Source organism: Vespula vulgaris, chromosome 19 (genome assembly GCF_905475345.1).
Source record: "Vespula vulgaris chromosome 19, iyVesVulg1.1, whole genome shotgun sequence".
Lineage (NCBI taxonomy): Eukaryota > Metazoa > Arthropoda > Insecta > Hymenoptera > Vespidae > Vespula > Vespula vulgaris.
The window spans coordinates 3,139,496-3,161,910 of NC_066604.1; the positions used below are offsets into that span (position 1 = coordinate 3,139,496).

Here is a 22,415-nt window from a genome sequence, read left to right on the forward strand (position 1 = left end):
TTACGCAGCGCAATTGTATAAGTGTGGTTAAAGGAGCGCGCGTGAAGCTTAATAAAAAAAAGTGGTGTATCAGTCTGCTCACGGCAGCGCTGCTAGAAAGATCGGAAAGATGTCAACCTAAAGCGTCTTCTGTTTGATCCAATCGTCACGTTACACAACACACACTTTTGCGGTAATCTCTTTCGTTAGGAAGAAAAAACGCATTTGTTTGTCACTTTTTCTCTTTCTCTTTCCCTCTCTCTCTCTCTCTATCTCTCTCTCTCTGTCTGTCTCTCTCTCTCTCTCTCTCTCTCTCTCTCTCGCCCTCGCTTCCTCCCTCCCCCTCCTTCTTTCTCCTTTTATATCTCACGTGTCTTATCATTATAATTAGAACGATCGAAAGCAGAAAAGTGTGTGTCGCTTATCTTTTCTTACGCTTTGCGAAAAAGCTAAACCGGTCGAACGACCATTTTACATTCAGTTTGAAGGACGTGATTCCTGAAAGTGCGGATCGCGTATTAGAAAGACAAATTAATTAATCCTACTTGTCTTTCATCTCATTTACTATCCTCTTTCTTTCTTTCTTTCTTTCTTATCTTCCTTTCCCATACACGCAAATGTACCATCGGTAAATTCGATTTTGATGAAAAGGAACGTTGTAGGAGCTAAATCGCTCGAGTTACGTGCGCGATTGCGTTGATACGGATGCGCTCGGCTTAGCTTCAAGGTCGTGCCGCTGTCGTTCCGGCAACGTGCCGGCTGACGCCAAGAACGTGCAAGAGGGGGGAAAGGAGACGAGAAACGCATCGATCCTTTCTTCCGCAGCGAGACATCCCCTTTTGACGTGTTCGTTTCCTTCTCTTTCTCTCAGTCGTCTAGTTCAGCCGGTTATTAAAAGGAGAAGGACAAGGGAAAGGTTGCACGCGTCGAATGAGCTCTAATTCTTTTTGGGGAGAGGCACGCTCTTCCTCGTTCGATGGCGACTCTTTTTCTTTTTTTTTTTCTTTTTCTTTCAACAGGATGTAACGGAAATTCGCGCGTAAACCAACGGTCGATCCGTCGATATGTTAAAAGTGTAAAATCAAAAGGAACATAGTCGAAACGTTAACGTGTTTCTTCTTGGTTTTTTCATTTATATATTACGTGTTGGAAGATTATTTATTTGTCATCGAGACGAAGAAATAGACGAAGAAGTGGAAAAACGTTCGATTGTGATAATCAAAGATTGAAATAAAAATTGCCAATAAGGAATATAATTGTTCGACACCGCCGTCACACCGAAAAGTCCCCATATTCTTCATCTCGTTCCGAACGTCAACGAACATTGCCGAGTGTTTATAAGTATTGGCGAGCGTCTACGAGCGCGCACAGCTGTTTACGTTCGTAATTTTCCAACGCAAAGAAATATCGAGGACGAGGATAAAAAGGATCAAGAATTCGAAAGTGTAACATCGATGTTTGAAACTCCAAGAAAGGATCAAACTCGTGATGGTATTACTTAATTGGCTAAGATTCCTTATTTCTTACGTCTACAACGAAAATCTAATCTAACCTCAATATAATACTCTTGCTAAGAAACCTAAAGAACGATCTCTTTGATTTTTTTCTTACAACGTTTTCTACGTTCGACAAAGAGAAATAGGAAGAAAGAAAGAAAAAAGGAAACGCCTTTAAGTCGGATATGATTACCATTTAATATGAAATACTTTAGATAGATATTACACATACATATTTAACTACTTGTTAGACGCTCTTGTTCGATGATTCGTGGCGCGTAATTTAAATTCGTGCTCGACAAATCTTTCTTGTTATAACGACTATAATCGACGAAAATTACAGTGACATATACACCTGTACATACATACATACGTATATATATATACGCGTGTGTGGTATGTATATATATATATATATATATATATGAGATACACGAGATGCCGATAAAACAATTTTAAAGAAGATCGTTATCTCTTTCCACGAATCTATAAGATTTATCCTGCTTCTATATACTTATTGTCTTTCTGGACTACTCTAACTTTCATTATTAAGGTGAGTTTTTTTTATCATTGTTATGCGTTTGTAATGAAATACAACTCCTGAAGAATCGTAAAAAACGTCAGATCTTTGTTTTCCCATTGTATCTCGATCGTTCATGAATTAATTCGTACACTAATTAGAACTTTAGAATTAAACTAACAAAGAAGAAAGAAAAAGAAATCGATTAAAGATCAAACGTAATCGTTCTCGTATTTCACGATTAATGAAAAAACTTGTCAAACATCCGTGACACGCGATCTGTACGAGCGTCTACACATTTCTCGATATCATATTGATTTCCGATGATCCACTTGGCGCGTGATGTATGATTTTGTAATCTTCACATAAGTATGTACTACTGACTCTATACGTGTACCGCACTCAAAGCGCGATGACTAAACAAATTCCTCGTACGTTAGAGAAGCGAGACTCTCTCCGCAGTATCATACCACATATATCGTAGGAGTCTCTCTCGAGCCAATGTAAGGTATCATGAAAGAAAGCCAAAGTGTTTGTCAGCTTTTTCATTAGCTAAACAAGTACGATGCATATGGTCTTGGCTGGTTGCAACAGTTCGTTTCGATTAAATGTTTCTATTCGAAAGAAATTAGTCTGTTAAAAGAGGAGTCCCTTTTGTAAAAAGATTTTTTTGTCAAGCAGGTTTCTCGATGGAGGATAGCAACGGTCAAAGGAACAAGGATTCGTGCGATGTCAACGATAAGAACAACGCTAATCGTGACAATATGAGCGTAGAATCGGAAGAAATCCTGACGAAAAATTCTTCCGATGAGATATTGCCTAAGAATGCGGACAATTGTAAAGAGAAACGAGTACCGCGCGATGACGAAGAGGACGAAAGTTTAGAAGTCAATTGTAAGGTATCCGACGACGAGGAGACAACGAAAACAACTAAGAAAGACGAGGAATCATCGAGTTCGAGTACCTCGAGTTGTACGTCCGAAGACGAGTCTGAAACTAGTTCGGAGGATAAGACGGAACCTCCGAAAACCGAGCCAAGTAAAAGTCTCGATCAGGAAGCAACGAAACAGACGGAAACAATGACCAATAAGAATGAGGACACTACCGATGACAGTGACATCGAGGATGATCTCATTTCGGCTATCAATTATAATACTATTACCTCATTGGCTGCCCTCAAGGATATGCTTCAATCTTCTGGCGAGGATTCGGATGGAGTTGACAGTTTCTTTCATCATTATTTTCTCTCTCATGTCAATAGGCTACCATCGAGAAATCAAACTCATAGTCCCTATCCTTGGGGTAGAAGATTGTCTGAATGTAGAGAGGAAGATGAATATGAAACAGAGGAAGGTAAGAAAGAGAGACTGTTGTTCTCTATTTCCTCATATAATCATCTGTCTATTTCTCTCTCTCTCTCTCTCTCTCTCTCTCTCTCTCTCTCTCTCTCTCTCTCTATTCCTCTCTCTTTCTCTTGTTGATCAAGAATAATGTCTCATGCCAGCACGTGATTTACAAGTTCTTCACGAGCGCAACGCAACATTCTTATTTTCTACGAACTACAACATTATCTCTATACCATCCAATTAAGCTCACTTTTGCTCCTCTAACTCTTTATTCTCGCTATTCGTATCTCGTTTAATCGCGAGCTCTCTCTCTCTCTCTCCCTCCCTCCCTCCCTCCCTCCCTCCCTCCCTTCCTCCCTCTCTCTCTCTCTATCTCTCGCAGATTCATAATGATTCAAGTATAGCGCGGGTCAAAACATTCCCTGTAGATATATATTAGCGGGAAATCGATTAAACGAGAAAGGCGAGACCAAGACGAAGTTACGAAATTTCAGGTTCGGCCATTAAAGAGAGCTCGCTAGGGAGAGGAGAAAAGTGCTATTACGAGAGAGCTCGTTCGACTGCGAGTGCTAAGATTAGCGTTACACCGCTGGTCTTTTAGCTTCGTTTAGTTTCGTTTGGCAACAGCCGTCCTACAAGTGCAAAAAGTCACTCCACTTAGGCAACAACGCTGATCTACTATATTCTACATGTAGATTCTACGTGATTTATTTATAGAGAACAAAAATTGTAAATCTCTTGCTATACTTTTTATCGTCACCGTTGTCATCATAAAAAAAAATATGACTCACTTTTTTTCAGTATTTAACAAAAATAAATAAATAAAATAAAACATAATAAAAATACGTCTAAAATAATATTGTATCGGATGATTTTGTAGGTAAAAATGCAGAGACAACTAGCAAGAAAGAAGAAGCGAAGAACGAAGAATCCCAAGAGAATACTCGAGAAGCTAGCATCTCTTCGAAAGGTTCGAGTCCAACATCTTCAGAAAGATCAAGTTCGGAAAGAATCGATCTCAAATCGAATCAATCTTCGAGCATCTCCGAAGCTAAATCCGCATTAACATCCGTTAACACAACAATGGCGACGACAACGGTGACTCTGACAACATCATCGATGACATCATCGATGACGTCAACGTCATCGACAACGACAACGACAACTATGACTATGGCAACGACTACGACGACTACATTGACCACAGCAACCCCAACTTCAACAGCTGTTACAACTTCTAGGTTCACCACGTCGACGGTAACGACAACGGTAACATCACCAACGTCTACAACGAAACCACCTCTTAGAAGAAGACATACTACTGGTCCAGGAATGACTTTTCCTGCTACTGATCCGCCATCTTATTCTAACAGTATGACCTTCTCAAGAACTAGTCCATTACCAAGTCCTCACTTGGACAAGAGATTCTTTGACAGTAGCTTGATAGAAATGAAAAGTCAAGCTAGTAGTTCTAGCACCCTTGATTATGATTCTACTGAAGAAGTATGGGTGCGTAGGGTTGACTTCATACAGGAGAGGAAGAGAAAGGTGAGTGTCGACATGATGCTTTTTTCTTTTTTTTTTCTTCGTTTTTTTTTCCTTTTCTTTTTTTTCAACGAATTTTTATAATTATGCCGATATTTATTTCAATTTTTAATAATATAGCTCGACGGATTAGACTTGATATGTGTTCGGCGGAAGGTAGATAAACGTTAATTAATTAATTAATTAATTAATTAATTAATGATAAAGTAAAAAAAAACTATAATGAACATATCATTTATCGATTTATAATGTGACCATTCTAATTCGAAGTTATTCATTCATGTTAGATACAAGTAAAAGACATTTCAACAATGAGTATCTTTCAGATACAAAAAAAATATTAAAAAATGTTATTTATATCTCGATCGTTACTTAATTTAAGAATTGCACAACGATAAATAAATCCACGTCTCGCTATATCTTATTATTATTATTATTGTCATTGTTGTTATTGCTGATGTTTTTATTATTATTACTATTACTACTACTACTACTACTACTATTACTACTACTACTACTACTACTACTACTACTACTACTACTACTACTACTACTACTACTACTACTACTACTATTATTATTATTATTATTATTATTATTATTATTATTATTATTATTATTATTATTATTATGAGTAGCAACACAACACATCATAACGATTTTCATTATGCATTTTTATATGTACTTAAGTACATATGTATGTCACCTTCAACATCATTGACACTGAATACACAAAATCTGTCTCTCTCTCTCTCTCTATTTTTCCCACTCCTCCTTTCTCTCTCTCTCTCTCTCTCTCTCTCTCTCTCTCTCTCTTTCTCTTTCTCTCTCTCTCTTTTTCTCTCATATGTTAGGTAAAGCCTTGGAAAATATGTCACATTCTCTCTTTTATATTTCAGAACATTACGCCAAGTTCTACCAACAGCGGCACACCCCTTACTATTTTGTTTGGTTGAAGAAAAAATCATTGTTTTGGTATGTAGTATTTGGCTTAGGCGATCAAGCATAATGTATTCTTCTATTTTGATATTTCTCAACGATCATCAGATATTAGAGAGAGATTACATAATTTATACATAGGGGAAGGTTATTCGTAGAACTTCGCAATTGATAGAAATGAAATCAATGTCATTATCCAACGAGATATATATTCACTTTTCCTTTTTTTTATTGGCATGCAATATATTTCGCCGGTATGTATTGTGTGTATGTATGTGAATGTGTGTGTGTGTGTGTGTGTTGCGCGCTCGTGTGGGCGCGTGGCGTGTGAGTATGTGCGTGTGTGTGTGACAAGATATCATTTTAGCATATAACATCCTGATCGTTACATTTCATCTTTACTATAAATTAGAAATGATTTTTTTTTCGTGTGATAGTAGAACGCAAAACATTTATAATTGATATATTTATTTTTGAAATTGTTAAAAAGGCTTTTTTTATTCGATTAGATAGGATCCTTCTGATAATATAGCATTCCTTTTCCTTTTTTCTTTTTTTTTTTTTCTTTATTTTATAGTGTCCCAAGTCGTTGTTTTCTCTTCGTAATATTGTTTATTCAATTGTAGATTTTTCGCAAATAATCTATTTACTCTTCTCTTCAAATCCATAAAATATTCAACCTCGTCTCGATATCAAGACAACTATTGAGATTATAAAGATTTTTTAACGGGATGAGAGAGGAATTCTCTTTAATTCGCTAATTCGACAATTCTGATAATCGCAAATCTTTTGTTTACCATCGTAACACTACTCGCTATTTCACTCTTTTTCATAACGAGTCATCACATATACGTACATAATAGATAAGTCGTGTATGTAACATATACATTCTTAGCTTAACTATTTATGAAAGAGTTATCCTTGTGTAGAGGAAAAAAAAAAGAAAGAAAAAGAAACAAATGGAGATTAGATATTTCATTCTCAATGTTTTTCTATCAAAGGAGAAAAAGAAGAAGAAGAGGAAGAGGAAAACCAAACGGATTTGATTTCTTTTATAATTAGATCGTCAAATCGCGATTATATTTTCATCGTTTTATAAATATCGATGTTGTGTAGTTTGTTTAATAGACAACAGAGATATGTATAGCCTCTCTTCGAAATCGTAATCTGTAAGAACTCGATAACGAACATTATGATTATACGATCATCCGTGGAAATATTATCGATATCGACCAATGATGAGATCTCAGCTCGCGATAATACATAGATATATTCTTCTACGTTTTTTTCCCTAAGAGTTCATATTCGTATTGGCAGTTAATATCAGAGTCTCTCAATAGGTACATGACTCTTGTTATACAAATACATTCGGGTATAAGTGCACTTTTGTTTTCCTTTTTTTTTTAATTTTTATTTAATTGGTTTATTATGTCATCGGTTTCTTTAGGAAGAGTCAGAAAATATTCACTTGTGCCTTACTTGGATCGTTGTCCAGAATATGGAACTTATAAGGTAGTTTTAAATATTCCACAGATTTTTTTAGGATTAATTATTATAATATAAGTTAACTGATTTGAATTTTTAAGAAGATATTTATTTTATTGCAAAAGAAAAAAGATTGTTTTGTATCTTCTTATTACTCTTGGATCATTGAACAAGCAAATGCTACATATAAAAGACAATCATTTTTTATTCTCTCTTTGCTGTTGGTATAACTTGGGACACTATCCTTTAATATTTCAATGAAACATAGGATATATATATATATCCAACACACACACACACACACACACACACACACACACACACACACACACACTGCAAGACACTTTACAAAGTGACTCCATGTTTAGATTTTGTAGATCGAACTTCCGCCGACTACAAAGACTTATAAATTATATATTAGAATTTGGAGGATTATATCTCTACAATGTGGGTATTTAATATACACGAATTACTATGTCCTGAACAGAATATGGCTTATAGAGAAGATTACTATGGAATATACTGGAAAACTATGTATTTCTATAATAGATATAAATTGATTAAGTGTTTCAAAGTTTTCTCAAAGTCTTATTACCGTATTTAGATAATACTCTTTTTTTGCTTTTAGGAACTTGGTTCACAGCCATTGCCAACTATAGTTACCGAAGATGCCGATACTAATCAAGCTTCTAATGAACAAGGCCATAGGCCAAGAGCAGGTAAATTTCAATTAACTACCACTAAATTGTATGGCAGATCTTCAGTATATATTACGTACATATATATATTTCTTAAAAATAATATTTATATTATAAATACATAGTTTCTTATTTTTATAATGAAAATTCAAGTTAAATCCTAACTATTTTATATACATTTTGAAGATGTTTATTATAATGGACTTCATGTACTGATGAACGATATTTGCGTTTAGGTACTTGGGGTTCTCATTCAAGACCTATTAGAAAACCAGCACCTGGAAGTGCTCCAGGATCAGGAAAATCCACTCCACTTCCCCAACAACATCCTGAACCTTCAGCATCCAGTTCGTCCAGTTCGAGCAAGGGTGGTAGAAAGGCTTCGGGTACACGTTCGGGATCCACTAGTCGTAGCAACAGTCGAAGTAATAGTGCAGAACGTAGAAGAAGCGGTGGTGGTACAGTCGATGACACAGCCAGTCCTACAAGAAAACCAGCTCTTTTCGATGCCTTCAGACCAAGGAGCAAATCCGATGCCAGTAAAAGAAAGCCTAGTATTATTGCAAACATGAAGAGTGCTGTGCAGGTATGTGTCAATGTCAAGTTTAATAAAATTTTCAATTAATTATTATAATAGACATGTTGAACAGCTGCAATAGAATGAAATTATATCAGAATTGCATGTTAATGTATTACTGATATCAATCATTGATAGGATTACCTGAAATATTAATTAGAAGGAAGATAACTTGATAATAAATCTTTTCTTCTAATATACTCGTCAATATTATAGATATCAATTAAAATACGTTTTTTCTTGTTTATAGCATTCCCTTCACAGGGGATCGCATGGAAGCTCATCAAGTGATGTACACACAGAAAAGGAACACCACAGAGATGCCAGAGAATCTAGAGAATCCAAAGAACAAAGTAGCAGACCTAGAGCAGGATCTGAAAGTAGTAGGAATCCAGTAAGCAAAGTTATGGATTTGATCAGACATAGAAGCCATAGTGCTCTTAGTGCAGAGGATAAAAGAAAAGCGGTGAGTTATATGCATCGTTATTACTTAAAATGCAACAGATACACAAGGGGCTATATAAATTTCGTTAGTAGTACTTTTATATAAATCTTGTTAAAAATTTATTTTAATGCCACAAATAAATTTTTCTTAGCAGTTTTTTGGTCAATGAAATATCACGATTTCTGCAGAATGAGATATCGTTTTCTCTCCTAATGGTTATTCTTTACGTTTACTCGTTGGGTAAACACTGTTTAAACAAACTCGATTAGCTAGGTGTTTGTGAAAGAATACGTGGCATATGTATACATGTGTATATACATAGAAGCAAGCTCGGCATTGGTGGGAGTAATATTCGCGCTTATATCACGTTCTTTTCAGCGATGCGTAGTGAGAACGGAGACGTAGAGAGAACGACGTACGTTTATACTCAGTGCGTAGTCATACCTGCTCGAGAATACCGATTCTAAATAATATCCGCGAATCGTAGAATACGTGTTCACATTCTCCTCGAAATCCGCTGTAATGTGTTCAGTGATTTTTTTTTAATTATTTATCTATTTTTGTTTCGTGTTAAAATATAAAAAGGACACCAATCTTGGTTATTTTTATATATTAAATAAAACAAAAAGTTAAAATTATTACATTCTTAATGAATCTGGATCAAGAAAAATAAATTTTAATTTCATTGAATTTTTCCAACCGATTTTAAATCCGAGTTCTCTTACATTTTTGGTATTCATATCTATATCTCCTTGAATTTTTTATTAATACAATTATGATGTAACGTTACGTTAAAAGATCTCCCGTTCTTATGTGCATCCATTTCAACGTGAAAACTTGCAGTAGGTAGAATTCTGTAACAGGTTTTCTAATAATAAAAAGAGAAAAAAATTAACGAGTCAACCGACGTAAAATACGCGTAAGTCATGTTATTCCACACGTTTCGCTCGAGGTGAAAGGTCATCCGATGACTCGATATTCTTTAGCGACTGTATAAGTTCGGACACGTGTGGAATTACTTAAATTCTTTTTTCAATGAGAAAAGAATTGAAAACGGTCTCTATTGCTTTAAAAAAAAAGGATTAAAAAAGATATATACATATTGCTTTTAAATAGAATGAAATATTTTCAGAAATCATAAATAAATTATTATCTAACTATGAGCTATAAATAACCTATAGTATTAAACAAAATTATTGATTTTATGTATCACTTTTTTCTTTCTTTTTTTTTCTCCTTATTTTTTCATCAACGATTTGTAATTGAAATTACGTTAATTTAATGTAAGCCGAAGAAACGAACGTTTGCCTACGCCTACGCGTTTTATCAGTGATAAAATGCACGAGTGCGTAATATACATATTTTCGTTCGGAAGGCTAAAATTTGTTTATCTAATTTTTTTTTTCTTTCACGTGTTTCGATAACACGCTTGTGTTTATATATTCGGAATTTATAGCATCGTGTGTTAACCGTAATAAATAATAAGTGTAGTTTCTTTTTTCTTATTCTATTTTTTCCTTGTTTCTTTTAATTAGTAAATTAGTGGAACAAGATACTAGCTTCATAATACAACGTACATTTACATTCAATAAACATATTCATCTAGATCGATCGCTGACAAAAAGCTTGTACAAGACTTCTCATTGATAGTCTGAAAAATATAAGAGAATTCAATATGTCATCCTATTTTCGATGGATTAAAAGTGGCAAGAGAGATGATTATTTTACCCCAAAACCTAGAAGTCGCTCTTTGGATTCGAAGACCCTAGAAGCTTCTGGCATTCGTCTGATTTTACAAAATGTATTTCCTAAAGTTTTCTTCTTATATTTTCTTGTATCGGTGACAAAAAAAAAAAAAAAACATTTTTATCTTTGTTTTCCTAGTTTCTACAATTTTAATTCTTTTATTTTCTTCTCTTTCTCTCTATTTTATTTGATCGAAGAATAGAATTTTTAACAGTTTTTTTTTTCTTTCATTGCAGAGAGCAGCAGCCCAACATCAAGCACAGGTAGCTGCGCAAGGTGAGTAATTTACATACTACTTTAAAAAACGATGAGAGTGACGTCAAATAATCTTCTTCATATTCTATTTAACGTACATACATATTTACACGTTAGCTTTATTGCGAGATATTACCGTACGGCGTAAATGATAACACCGATGACGATTGATATGTACATATAAAAACTTTCGCACACACGCAGCTAGCTTTATCGAGCATTATCATCATTGTAATAGCAACAACAACGAGGACGAAGTGGACAGCTGTGAAAAATATGGAAATTTATGTGTTATGTATACATCGTTTGCCGCGCTTTTGTGGTTTCGAGAATCACGTGGATCGATTAATAAATTTTCAAAGTGTTTCCAAAAGATTCCGCTTAGCGGCACCACGTATGATTACTCGCGATTGGTCTGTTTTATATTATGCGCATCGGTTCAATTCTTGACTCGAGTGGTATGCGCGTGATTGGTTGATTTAAAAACTGCGCTATTTTCGAACTGAAAGATTCGACGGCATTGCGAAAAAAGTGGGGATAGAAAGTAATGGAGTAGAAAGGGATGAGAGGAGGAATCGAACGAGTTTCTTTCTCTCTCTTTCTCTCTCTCTCTCTCTCTCTCTCTCCGAAGTCTTCGAGTCACGAGCGCGCGATTTTCTAACTAACTTGGGTATATAATCGGGATTCGTTTGGTTGAGTCTCTGCCGGTGGCGCCTTCTTCATCCTTGTGATTCGTTAAAAAGTGTTAGCCCTATCAACCGAGTTCTCTTTTACTCTCAGTTAATCTCAACATTTGTTTTTTGTTTTCTTTCTTTTTGTATTACTTTCGAACACAGTGTTCCAAATACTTAACGAATCTCTTCCAATATCGTCGAACGTAAAACTCGATTGAAAAGCGGAATAAAAGTGATCGAAAGTGAAAACAGGTTCGTGCATTTTCGTCAAAAGCCGAAGTCGAAGAGAGAATGAAGATGAAATTAAGGGGCCGCTCGGTATAACATAGATCTAACGCTTTTCTTTCTGATCTTGCGTGCATATTTAATATTCAGTGTTTCTTCGTGAGATTTGTGGCGTTAAATTGTGAAGTAAATTTTGTATGAAGATAGTAAAGGAAGAAATTCGTTTTTTCTACGCGTCTTGAAAATTTTGTCGCGGAACGTCTTCTCAAGATAAATCTACGTCTTAGGTCTTCTTATTTCACTCCTTCGTGTTACAATTTTGAAAACGTAAGTCGATCACAGAATGTCTTTGGATGGTCTTCGAGAATCGAAATGATTTTGAAAAGCAGTTAAGTGATAGAAAAAATAATTTATCTGTGTGCATAAATATCGATGTTTTTTCTCGTAGACTCTTCGACATAACCTTAACACACGATTTTTCTGTAATCTACAAATTTAATCATTCTTCATTATCCCGGTTTAATTATTTTTATGAAACGAAAGTATGTCATTGTTTTAGTATCTCACTGGCGTATCTTTCTTTAATTATGCTCTTTGTCGTGAGAAATTAGAGGAATCTAATAGCTTATGTTCTCTCTCATATATAGCGTTGCAACGTTCACCCACTTTTTATTTCCCCTTTTGTCGCTTACATTTTCTCGTCACACATACACACACGCATATTATTCTTATTTAACATCTGCTCTTTGTAAACGTTCGTACAATCAAGGTTTTATTGAGAAAGGGAGAAAGAGAGAGAGAGTTCCTTCTTTTTTCTAGGTCGTTTCGAATTCTACGTCGTTCGTTCAGAATAAACCATAAAGAGAACCTAACCAAAGGAAACATATGCATCGTTGTAATAACAATTAGAATTAATTAAGAAGGTAGATCGTGTTCGTAAACGTTCTACGTCGTATGTAAACATATAACTGTGTTAGCTTTTCGTTCCTTCCCAAATAGTAAACAAGGAAGGTAGTTGTCATCGGCTGTGACCTTGACCAATGAACGAACGTCGCATTGTCGACTAGCGAATGAAAATAGTCCTTTGACGCGCTGTTCTTAGACTTCGTTGAAATACAAATTTGTATGTCCTCTTCTTTTTTCCATTTGTTCTCCTCGAAGAGAAAATACGAAGCATATACGAGAAACAGACAAGAAAAACGACATAACGCGAGAAGAATCTCCTTCTTCGACTTAACCTCCCCACTCTGCTGCTGCAGTCTTGTCGCTGTGACGCATCCGTACGATTCTACTCTAACGACGTGTCCTAAATTAGTACTCACCTTTATAGAATTATGACGATTATTATGGGGTAACTTATTTTTTATTTTTATTATTTTTTTATATATATTGCGTCGCGTGTGTGTGTATATATATATACACATCACACACACACCAGTTGTCACGAATTTCGCATAATTTAAAGTTATGTGCAAACGGTAGCAAATTTTGTAACGAAAAGAAATATGAACCTCTCGTAAAACAATACTCTCTCGATATAAAAACTGTATTCGTGAATGAAAATGGCATTTATAGAGATGAATTTCTATTGACGAATCGATCAAAGGACCATTTTATCTTTTATTAATACATTCAATACGAGTCATTTCAACGACAAAAAAGTGTTCCAACTAAGATGAAATAAGGAAAAACGTAGAAATGATGCAATTACGATCTCGTTGCATTTGTGTAACACACACATACATACACGTTTCTGAGAATAGACAGACGGCAGTTTTGTTGCCTCCTCACCTGCATTAACAATTCTGCAAGACTCTTATGTAAAGTAATACATAAGTAGAAATATTCTACTGCAGTTATTGCATGTACATATGTATACAGGGTGGGCCAAAAGTTCTTAGATTATTAAGAAAATCTATTATTCTTTTTCGAGACTTTTTCGAAGTTTGTAGTTTTACGATTTGAAACAAAAATTAACCTAAAAAATTTCGCGAAAAGTAATTTATTTTTAAACCATCCAAGTACTTTATATGTTAATCCACGAGTTTTTAAAGGATTGTTTAATATTAAAATTTACTGAACGAAATCTCAAACGGGTTTTCATTTTTCAAAATTTTTTTTCATTAATCTTCTTTTTCTTTTAATTAATTAATTAATTAATTTATTTATTTTTCTTTTTATTAAATCCAATGGTATTATTGTTTATTCATATTGTTGTTGTATTGTGCTGTGTGCTCAATGTCATTCGAGATCGTAACGTTGTAAGTACATCTTTTATACGTTTTAAATCAAAGAGAAAGAAGGAGAGAAAAAAAGAAATGTGATCGTTCTTGAGGCCTTTGTCCTTGAAAGATTCAACTGTGCCCATGTAAAAGTTTGCTTGAAAGCACAGCAGATATATCTATATTATGTTTCCATAGCAAATACTTCGTTCTCTTGACATTTTATTCACGTGTCAATGTTCTTTTTCTTCAGTCCGGTTTGCTATTTTTGGTATCAATATATAGATAACAGTATTATTACTTCCCCTCTCGTTAAATTAAAGAAAAAGCAAAAAATGTAAATATAACAAATTCCTCTTACTTTTTTTATGTGTTAGTTGCTAAAAGCATTTAGTTATTTTCTTGATTTATCTTTGAAAAGTTTGTAAATCGAAGTTTCGATTCTTATCTTCAGTGATTAGAATGTCACATTATCTTTTATATTTACCTTTCTTTTTTTCTAATATATATATATATATATATATATATATATATATATTATGGAGCAAAAGATAAGACTGCATACGTTTTTTACATCATTTTCAATATGTTGAAACGATGTAACCGATAGTTCAATTCGAAAGTCTGGCAAAAGGGATCGATAGAATATCCTAGTTCCTCTCTCCTATGACCCAAAAATATACATTTTCGGCGACCCACTTGTCGAAAAATTGGGAAGTTTCCAACTTATAAAACGTAGAAGCTCTTTTGACCGAGACATATAATCTTGATAATATATAATAGATATGAACAAGTGTACAATAGCAATTGTAAGATCAAGAAGCAAATCTCCTGTCTCAAAAATATCTACATTGTTATTTGCTCTTTAACGAAACAAATCATTTTTTTTTCTAAACAATTTCTCTAATTGTATGAAATTAATTTTATTTCAATTTAAGAAAAACGTTTGAAAATTGTTAGAGGTAGAACATGAACAAAGTTGTATTCTTTGTGCAATTGCTGAACACGTGCTGAATTAACGAGCCAAGGTTTCTCGGTCAAGATCATCATCGTCATCGTCTCTCTTTCTATCTCCGTTTCTCTCTCAGTTGCGCCCTTTCGTCATATATATGTATATACAGGGTGGATAAAAAGCTCCTAAATGAATCAAAAGTTCTTAAGTGATTAATTAAAAATCAATTACCTTGCGGACATGTTTTAGGCCAATGATCTTTTTTATTTATTTATTTATTTTTTTTTTATTTTTTAATATCATAAAACTACAAGGCCTAACTTGTAAAACTACGAAATTTTACTACAACTCTACAAAGTCATCAGAAAGTAATTGATTTTTTAAATCACCTTGATACTTTTGGCCCATCCTATATATGTACATATATTTATATGCAACGATCAGCATTTCTTTTCGTATTGTTGAGTCTATATATCTATCAATCGATATCGATGATCCACATCTAAGCTTTCATAAAATGAATAAGAACATTTGGTGCATATTGGTTGATTGGCAATTTTGTCCTTGTGAGATGATTTAGCCTCATATCTCAGCTACTTTCCTGTCTCAATTTTATAGTTAACTGTTCTAATACTAATGTTTCCTACTACTGAATTTTAAATCGAATTAGAAACTTCGAAGTTAGTCGTCGTCAACATCGTCATCGTCATGATCACCATCATCTCTATTATCATTGAAAGTATTTGTAAATAAGATCATACTAAGAGTATTCAATACGACTACTGATATATTTAAAGATTAATTAAAAAACTACTTCTGTAAATAAATATATCAAACTAATCACTCTTGGTGATTTTGTAAAAACTGCAAATAATTTAGTTTTATAAAAAATCGCTTTAATTTTTTGCCAAGAGGTGTGTGTGTGTGTGCCTGAACATAGTCGGAGGAAATAAATTGATAAATCCATTCCTTGATTTATCTTTCATGATCATTTACCTTATAAGATGATAAAATTGATAAGAAGAATGATCAAAACAGTGAGATAATGAAAATCAAAACGTTTCTACTTTCGAAGACCTTGAAAGAAAATGATCGGTTATGTTTATTCTTTATAATTCTTCGCAGCTCGATTATATTTCATCGTCGAAAATAACGAAGATAATAATGAGGAAAAGAAGATTACTATATATCGAGAAGATTGAAAAGTAAACGAATTTATATATAATCAAGAAAAAGAAAAATATAAATATACATAAAAGAGGATTAAAGATGCATGGATTAAGTCATTTATTATCTCATCATAATTCCAACAATAACAATGAAAATCCTAGAAGCAATCGGCAGGATTTAAAAAATTCGTCATCGTCCTTGAATTCATCTGGCGATGCTCGCCAACAGGATACACGAATTTTGCATGAACTTTTGAATCAAGGAGATAGTGCCAGTAATAAATTCTGCCTTCGAGAGAACGCAGTATCTCGTGGGTCGGTCAGTTCGACCTATCGATTATCACATCGTCCATCTAATTATAATAGTTTGCTTTTGGATCATCATCATCCCCTACATCATAACCAACCGGTTTATCATACCATTCATGGGAGTGGTCAGAATCATCAGACCAGATTACATCATTATCATCATCATCAACATCATCATCATCATCAACAACATCATCAACATCATCACCAGCAACAGCAGCATCATCAGAATCAGCTTCATCCTCCTATTCACAATTACTTTCATCAGCAACAACAACAAACTGGGAGTGGAAGAAGTTCACCAGCTTCACCGAGTCCAACTGGAGAACATGAGAAACATCATCACTCTCATAATCATCATCACGGTATACAGGAAATGATTAGACACTTTGGTAGAAGGCTCGGTCATATAAGAAGACAGAGTGAATGTCAGGAAACACCAAGAAAAAGGGAGGACGAATTTCGTAATAGGAGTCAGAGTCTCGACGGGGGTGCTCGTCCAGCGAATCATCGGGAAATTGACTGCGAAACGACTTATCGAATCTACGAGAGTATACTGAGCCAAGGTAACCAGAAAGGAAGATCTATCTTCGCGCGAATAATTCTTTCTAGAGCTTAATAAGTTTCGTCCTTATCGATCTTGCTTATGCGATTGATGAAAATGCTCGATAAAAAACCCTCGTCATCTTCGATTGAATTTTGATAGAAATTTCTTCTCTCTCTCTCTCTCTCTCTCTTTGATCATTTATCATTTTTGATCAGATTACGTTTAACTTGTATGATGCGAATATGATTGATTTAGGTGCTATTAGAAGAAGTTCTTTAGATCCTGGACCGAGAAGATTATCGTTAGGAACCCCAGCGATACCGCACAGAGCATCAGATGCGTGTCTTGATCCAATTCACGCTGCCATACTCTTCAGAGATGCACGAGGGGTAAGTTTAATGTTTTACAAAAGGGTGACTCCCGTTCTCACCTTTATCAAGTGAAATTAAGCAGCAATTATTTGATCCTTCTATTTTTTTTTATCTCACAGCTACCAGTTGTGGACCCGTTCTTAGAAAAGGTTTCCCTTTCTGATCTTGGTAAGTTCATTTAGCTATTCTTATCAAGTGCAAAGTTCATAGAAACGTGTCTTATCGCAAAGAATTTTATGATTGCACTAACATAATAATAACATTTTAGAAAATGTGAAAAAAGAAACAAAAAAGTAATGGAAGAGTTTGTCGTTAATTTTTTGTCGTATCAATCCAAAAAGAAAAAGGAATTTTCACTTGAAACAGACAAACGGGCAAACAGGCAGAGATCGCTTCGCATTTGTCAGGTCTAAGAACACGAAACGCAGTCAAATTTTTTCTTGGCAAGTTCGAGTTATTCTTGGCACGAATGATACGACGAGGACTCTAACAGAACACGTATACATACGAACGAACCGAGAGAATATTGTAACTCTGTTCGCGCTGAGCGAATCAGTTACTTGCTTCATCAGCAATGAAGCTGACCAAGTTCGCGACAGTTTAAGAGAAAGAGGAGATTTCTGTTGAGATAGGTGTGTCTTTCTCTTTTTTCTGAAAAATTAACACAAAATAGAAGAAAATGTAACTTCTTTATTCGAAGATAATTCTATTCGCATTGGCGTCATCTTTTAATTCCTATCATTTGAAACGTATTACCGATAAAACTGGACGTAATTGTCATATCAACGTTGATACATAAGCTGCTACCGGTTCGTTTATAATCAACGAGTTATTATTGTTATCGATGCTACAAGAGTGATTTTACACTCGAACGCTCTGCTCATTCAATTAATTAATTATATCGTCGTTCGACGAGCCTTCTTTTTTTTTTTCTTTTTATTCCTTTAAACATCGTTAAGTTTGCATTAAACAACGGCAGTTTCCTTTTATTCTTTTTTCTTTCTTTTTTTACTTCTTTTTTTTTTAATTTGGAATTTTTTTACAATCCACATTTCTTTGTATCGATATTTTTATTTGAATAGAGTAACAAGTTTTGACTTCTCTTACAACGTTCGTAAATATTATCGTCGAAAATCAATCGTACGTATATGGCGCAAGTGTATAGAGTAAAGCAGAAGGTGAGGATGGTGGGAGAGTTTAAAGATAAACCTTGCGAATTGGAAGGAGAATTATAAAGGCCAGGGCGAACGATTAGCGGCATCGGCTGTTGGTGTTGTTAGGGCTTGACGTGTGCTTCTTCCACCTGCAACAACTATATTCCTCAACATTAGAATGCAATTCGATTTAAGAATAGATTGTTTAGTGATTGACACTGACGCGTAGATGTAAAAGAACGTTTCGTTTGTCTCTCAATATGTTGGTCTTTAATTCGTGATCAACAACATCAGCATTCGTTTGAATGAGTCCTTATTATCATCGATATCATCAAACTATCACCGGAAACGTCTTCCGGCTTCTTCGATAATGCGATTCATATTTAACGACGTGCTTCGATCGAAGAAAGGAAACTTCGATCAGCGATTACTATTGCTGATCATTCAAATCGTTCACCAACGAGCTCTAAATTTCGTTTGGAATCTATGTGATTTTGTGTGTTATTATCCATTCGATCATCCAAACGATGGCAATAGATAATAATAATGTTAGCTTTACATTACTATTCCAATTCTGAAAGCATCCGTGCCGCTCTCAGACACGTTGCATCCAGTTGGTGGAGTCAGGAGGATGATCCTGTTTATTCTAAGGACCTTATCAAAGAATTTGAACTTGAAAACCCACCCCTCGAAGACGAACTTGCTTGGATTCTTTCCAAAGGTGCGATCATCAAGAATCTATCTCTGATGTATGGTGATACTTGATTCCTTTGTGCAATCCTTGATTCTTTGCGATGTTACGTGAATTATAGTTTCTGAAATAATCAATGAAGATGTTTTAAAAACCTCCATGTTTTTCTTTTGTTTATAATTTTAGAAGAAGATGAGTCGCAGATATATGTTAAATTTTTCAAATTTCACAAGTGTTATGATCTGATACCGACCAGTGCAAAATTAGTCGTATTTGATACACATCTCCTTGTGAAGAAAGCCTTCTTTGCTCTTGTATACAATGGTGAGTAATTCAGATGATTATTTTTATAGAATTTTATAGGATTTTTTATTTTTCTTTGATTATTTTTAAGGAGTAAGAGCTGCACCTTTATGGGATAGCGCAAGGCAAGAATTCGTTGGCATGTTGACCATAACAGATTTTATAAAAATTCTTCAAATGTATTATACGAGTCCGTCTGTTACAATGGATGAATTAGAGGAACATGAATTAGATACTTGGAGAAGTAAATATCTTTCTTTGAATGTAAATATATTTGTAATATTATATAAATTACGAGTAAATGTTTTATTATTTCAGAAGTATTAAAGGATCAAGTTCATCCATTGGTGAGCATTGGTCCTGATGCATCTTTGTACGAAGCTATCAGAACTTTAATACAAAACAGGATTCATCGTTTGCCAGTGATTGATCCTGATACTGGCAATGTGCTTTATATTTTAACACACAAACGAATATTAAGGTTTTTGTTCCTTTATGTAAGTTTTGGTAATTTGATCTCACGTATCTAATTGACTGAACGTATAACGATAATGGAATTTAATCTATTAATTCATTTTTCAAATGCAGATTCATGAATTACCAAAACCATCCTTTACTAATAAAACGCTTAGGGAACTTAGGATAGGAACTTTCGACGATATAGAAACAGCAACGGAAGAAACTAGCATAATTTTAGCTCTCAAAAAATTCGTTGAAAGGAGGGTCTCTGCATTACCAGTTATCGATGCGGAAGGAAAACTAGTTAATATTTATTCCAAGTTCGATGTTATCGTAAGTCATTTCTTGCATTAATCTATTTTTAATTACCTTTCTTCTATGGTCAATATGTTTATTCTTTTTTCTTTTCTTTTTTTTTTCTTTCTATGTAGAATCTAGCAGCTGAAAAAACATACAATAATTTAGATGTATCGTTGCGAGCTGCTAATGAACACAGGAACGAATGGTTTGAAGGTGTTCAAAGTTGTAAATTAGATGAGACATTATTTACTGTTATGGAAAGAATTGTAAGAGCAGAGGTATCTAGAAAAAATTTAGAAGAATAATTATGAAAAAAGGGGTGCAGTTTTTGATCAAATTATTTCATACCTTTTAGGTCCATAGACTTGTAGTGGTAGATGATGCAGACAAAGTAATTGGTATAATTTCTCTATCTGACCTATTATATTATTTGGTTCTTAGGCCGTGTGGTAAGTAGAGCTTTTTCATTTATCGCCAACTGTTTTATTTTTATTTGAAAACTGGTATCAAAATAATTAGTTATTAACTCATAATTATAAACATTCGTAAAGAATTAATGATATTTATATATAGGCGAGGATAGCATCAATGCTAAAGATGGTTCATCGTTAAGAGCACAAGACTCAGTTACATCCAAAGTTACAAATTCTGAGGTTGAAACTACAACAACAAACGTTGATGGTGAACTTGAAACTGAACAAAATGAAACAGGTAATAGTAATTCGAGAGACGTGCCCTCAATACCAACACCACCTTCCAGTCCAGCAGCTTTAGATATTTCGGAACCTTCATCGACTATTGTTAAGCCATCTCAAGAACCTTCTTGGCGAGAAGTGACTGTTTCTGGCGGGGAATGAAACATTTAATGATTCACTTCTACAGTGAAATTGTGTGAAGTATAGATATTATTGCTTCACTTGTAGACCGTGGTAATTGCATCATGACAAGAAAAAATTGAGGGAAAGTTGAATCGTATAAGTTTATCACATAGAGAGAAAAAACGATGTTATATAGAGTAATTTTATTAGCGCTCATGTTTTTTAGTTCGTGAGTATACAATACTGATCATTGTTGTCTTTGTGGTTAAAATTTGTAAGTTTAAATGGAAGAAGAACACCAGTCGAGAATCACGACCTATGTGGACCTATCACTAGATGTGTGAAAATACAGTGAGACATGCTCTGTAATGTATAAAGATGTTTAAGATTAGGTTTTCTAACGTGATCGCTCTGTACGTAGCGATTAACGTTCGAGCTTCTCACTAAAGAATGGTTAATGGGCCATTGTTCGCTCAGGATATGAATTCTTCGTGCCCTTTTAAAAAGTCATTACTAGGGATGTTTTACAAGCATTGTGATAAAACGAGTAGTGAAATAAGCCATTAATTACATCTATACTTTATGTCGCTTTTTTTTTACAATTATATTCTTTTGCAGGAAGAGAAGAAATATTCCGATTTTCTTTTCTCTTTTTTCTTTTTCTTTTTTTTTCTTATTTTATTAAGCTTCTATAATATGCTAGAAGCAAAATAATATCGATAAGAATATAAATAACATTCAACGAACATGAGCGCTCGCTTTTGAGACGCTTATTACTGCTATCACTGATTGATATTACATTAAAGCTAACAATTTCATATAATGTATGAACAATCTTTCAAATAATCAAATTAATAAGCAATAACAATACATTATAATGCATAATGCTATCATAAAAATAGGAGAAAATTGATTTTGTTAATTATTTCTTGTATCAGCCGAAATTGCCAATGACTATGAAATGATAAAATTGATGGTAAATGAAAGTGAAAGGCTTCATGTTCGTTATGAAACATATTTGCGAAGAATGAGTCACAGGCAAATATATGAACTTAAAACGCAGGAGATAGATAAAATACGAGTGTAGTACTCACGCTGAAAATCATTCTCTTACAACTGTATTAAAAGTATACACTATAAATTATTATCTTTGTATTTTCACTGCTCTAATGCTTTCTTCAGATTACCTT

At 34.1% G+C, this 22,415-nt stretch overlaps 1 protein-coding gene across 7 annotated transcripts; it reads left to right on the forward strand.

The window, feature by feature from the left end:
• The first annotated feature begins 41 nt into the window (after nucleotides 1-41).
• Nucleotides 42-22,386, forward strand: LOC127070858 (serine-rich adhesin for platelets-like). 7 transcript variants are annotated; one of them, XM_051009397.1, is made up of 16 exons: nucleotides 42-172; nucleotides 2,677-3,348; nucleotides 4,222-4,889; nucleotides 7,939-8,029; nucleotides 8,245-8,594; nucleotides 8,836-9,051; nucleotides 11,013-11,052; nucleotides 17,385-17,518; nucleotides 17,620-17,668; nucleotides 19,532-19,669; nucleotides 19,740-19,892; nucleotides 19,967-20,145; nucleotides 20,237-20,440; nucleotides 20,539-20,685; nucleotides 20,763-20,856; nucleotides 20,981-22,386. In XM_051009397.1, the coding sequence occupies exons 2-16, from the start codon at nucleotides 2,685-2,687 to the stop codon at nucleotides 21,262-21,264; spliced, it is 3,411 nt and encodes a 1,136-aa protein (XP_050865354.1). In that variant the 5' UTR covers nucleotides 42-172; nucleotides 2,677-2,684; the 3' UTR covers nucleotides 21,265-22,386. The 7 variants fall into 7 exon arrangements, with proteins under 7 accessions (XP_050865354.1, XP_050865353.1, XP_050865349.1 ...); XM_051009396.1 differs by lacking the exon at nucleotides 42-172 and adding an exon at nucleotides 1,303-2,028; XM_051009392.1 differs by lacking the exon at nucleotides 42-172 and adding an exon at nucleotides 1,303-1,470 and having other exon boundaries at nucleotides 2,674-3,348.
• Nucleotides 22,387-22,415: the final 29 nt, after the last annotated feature.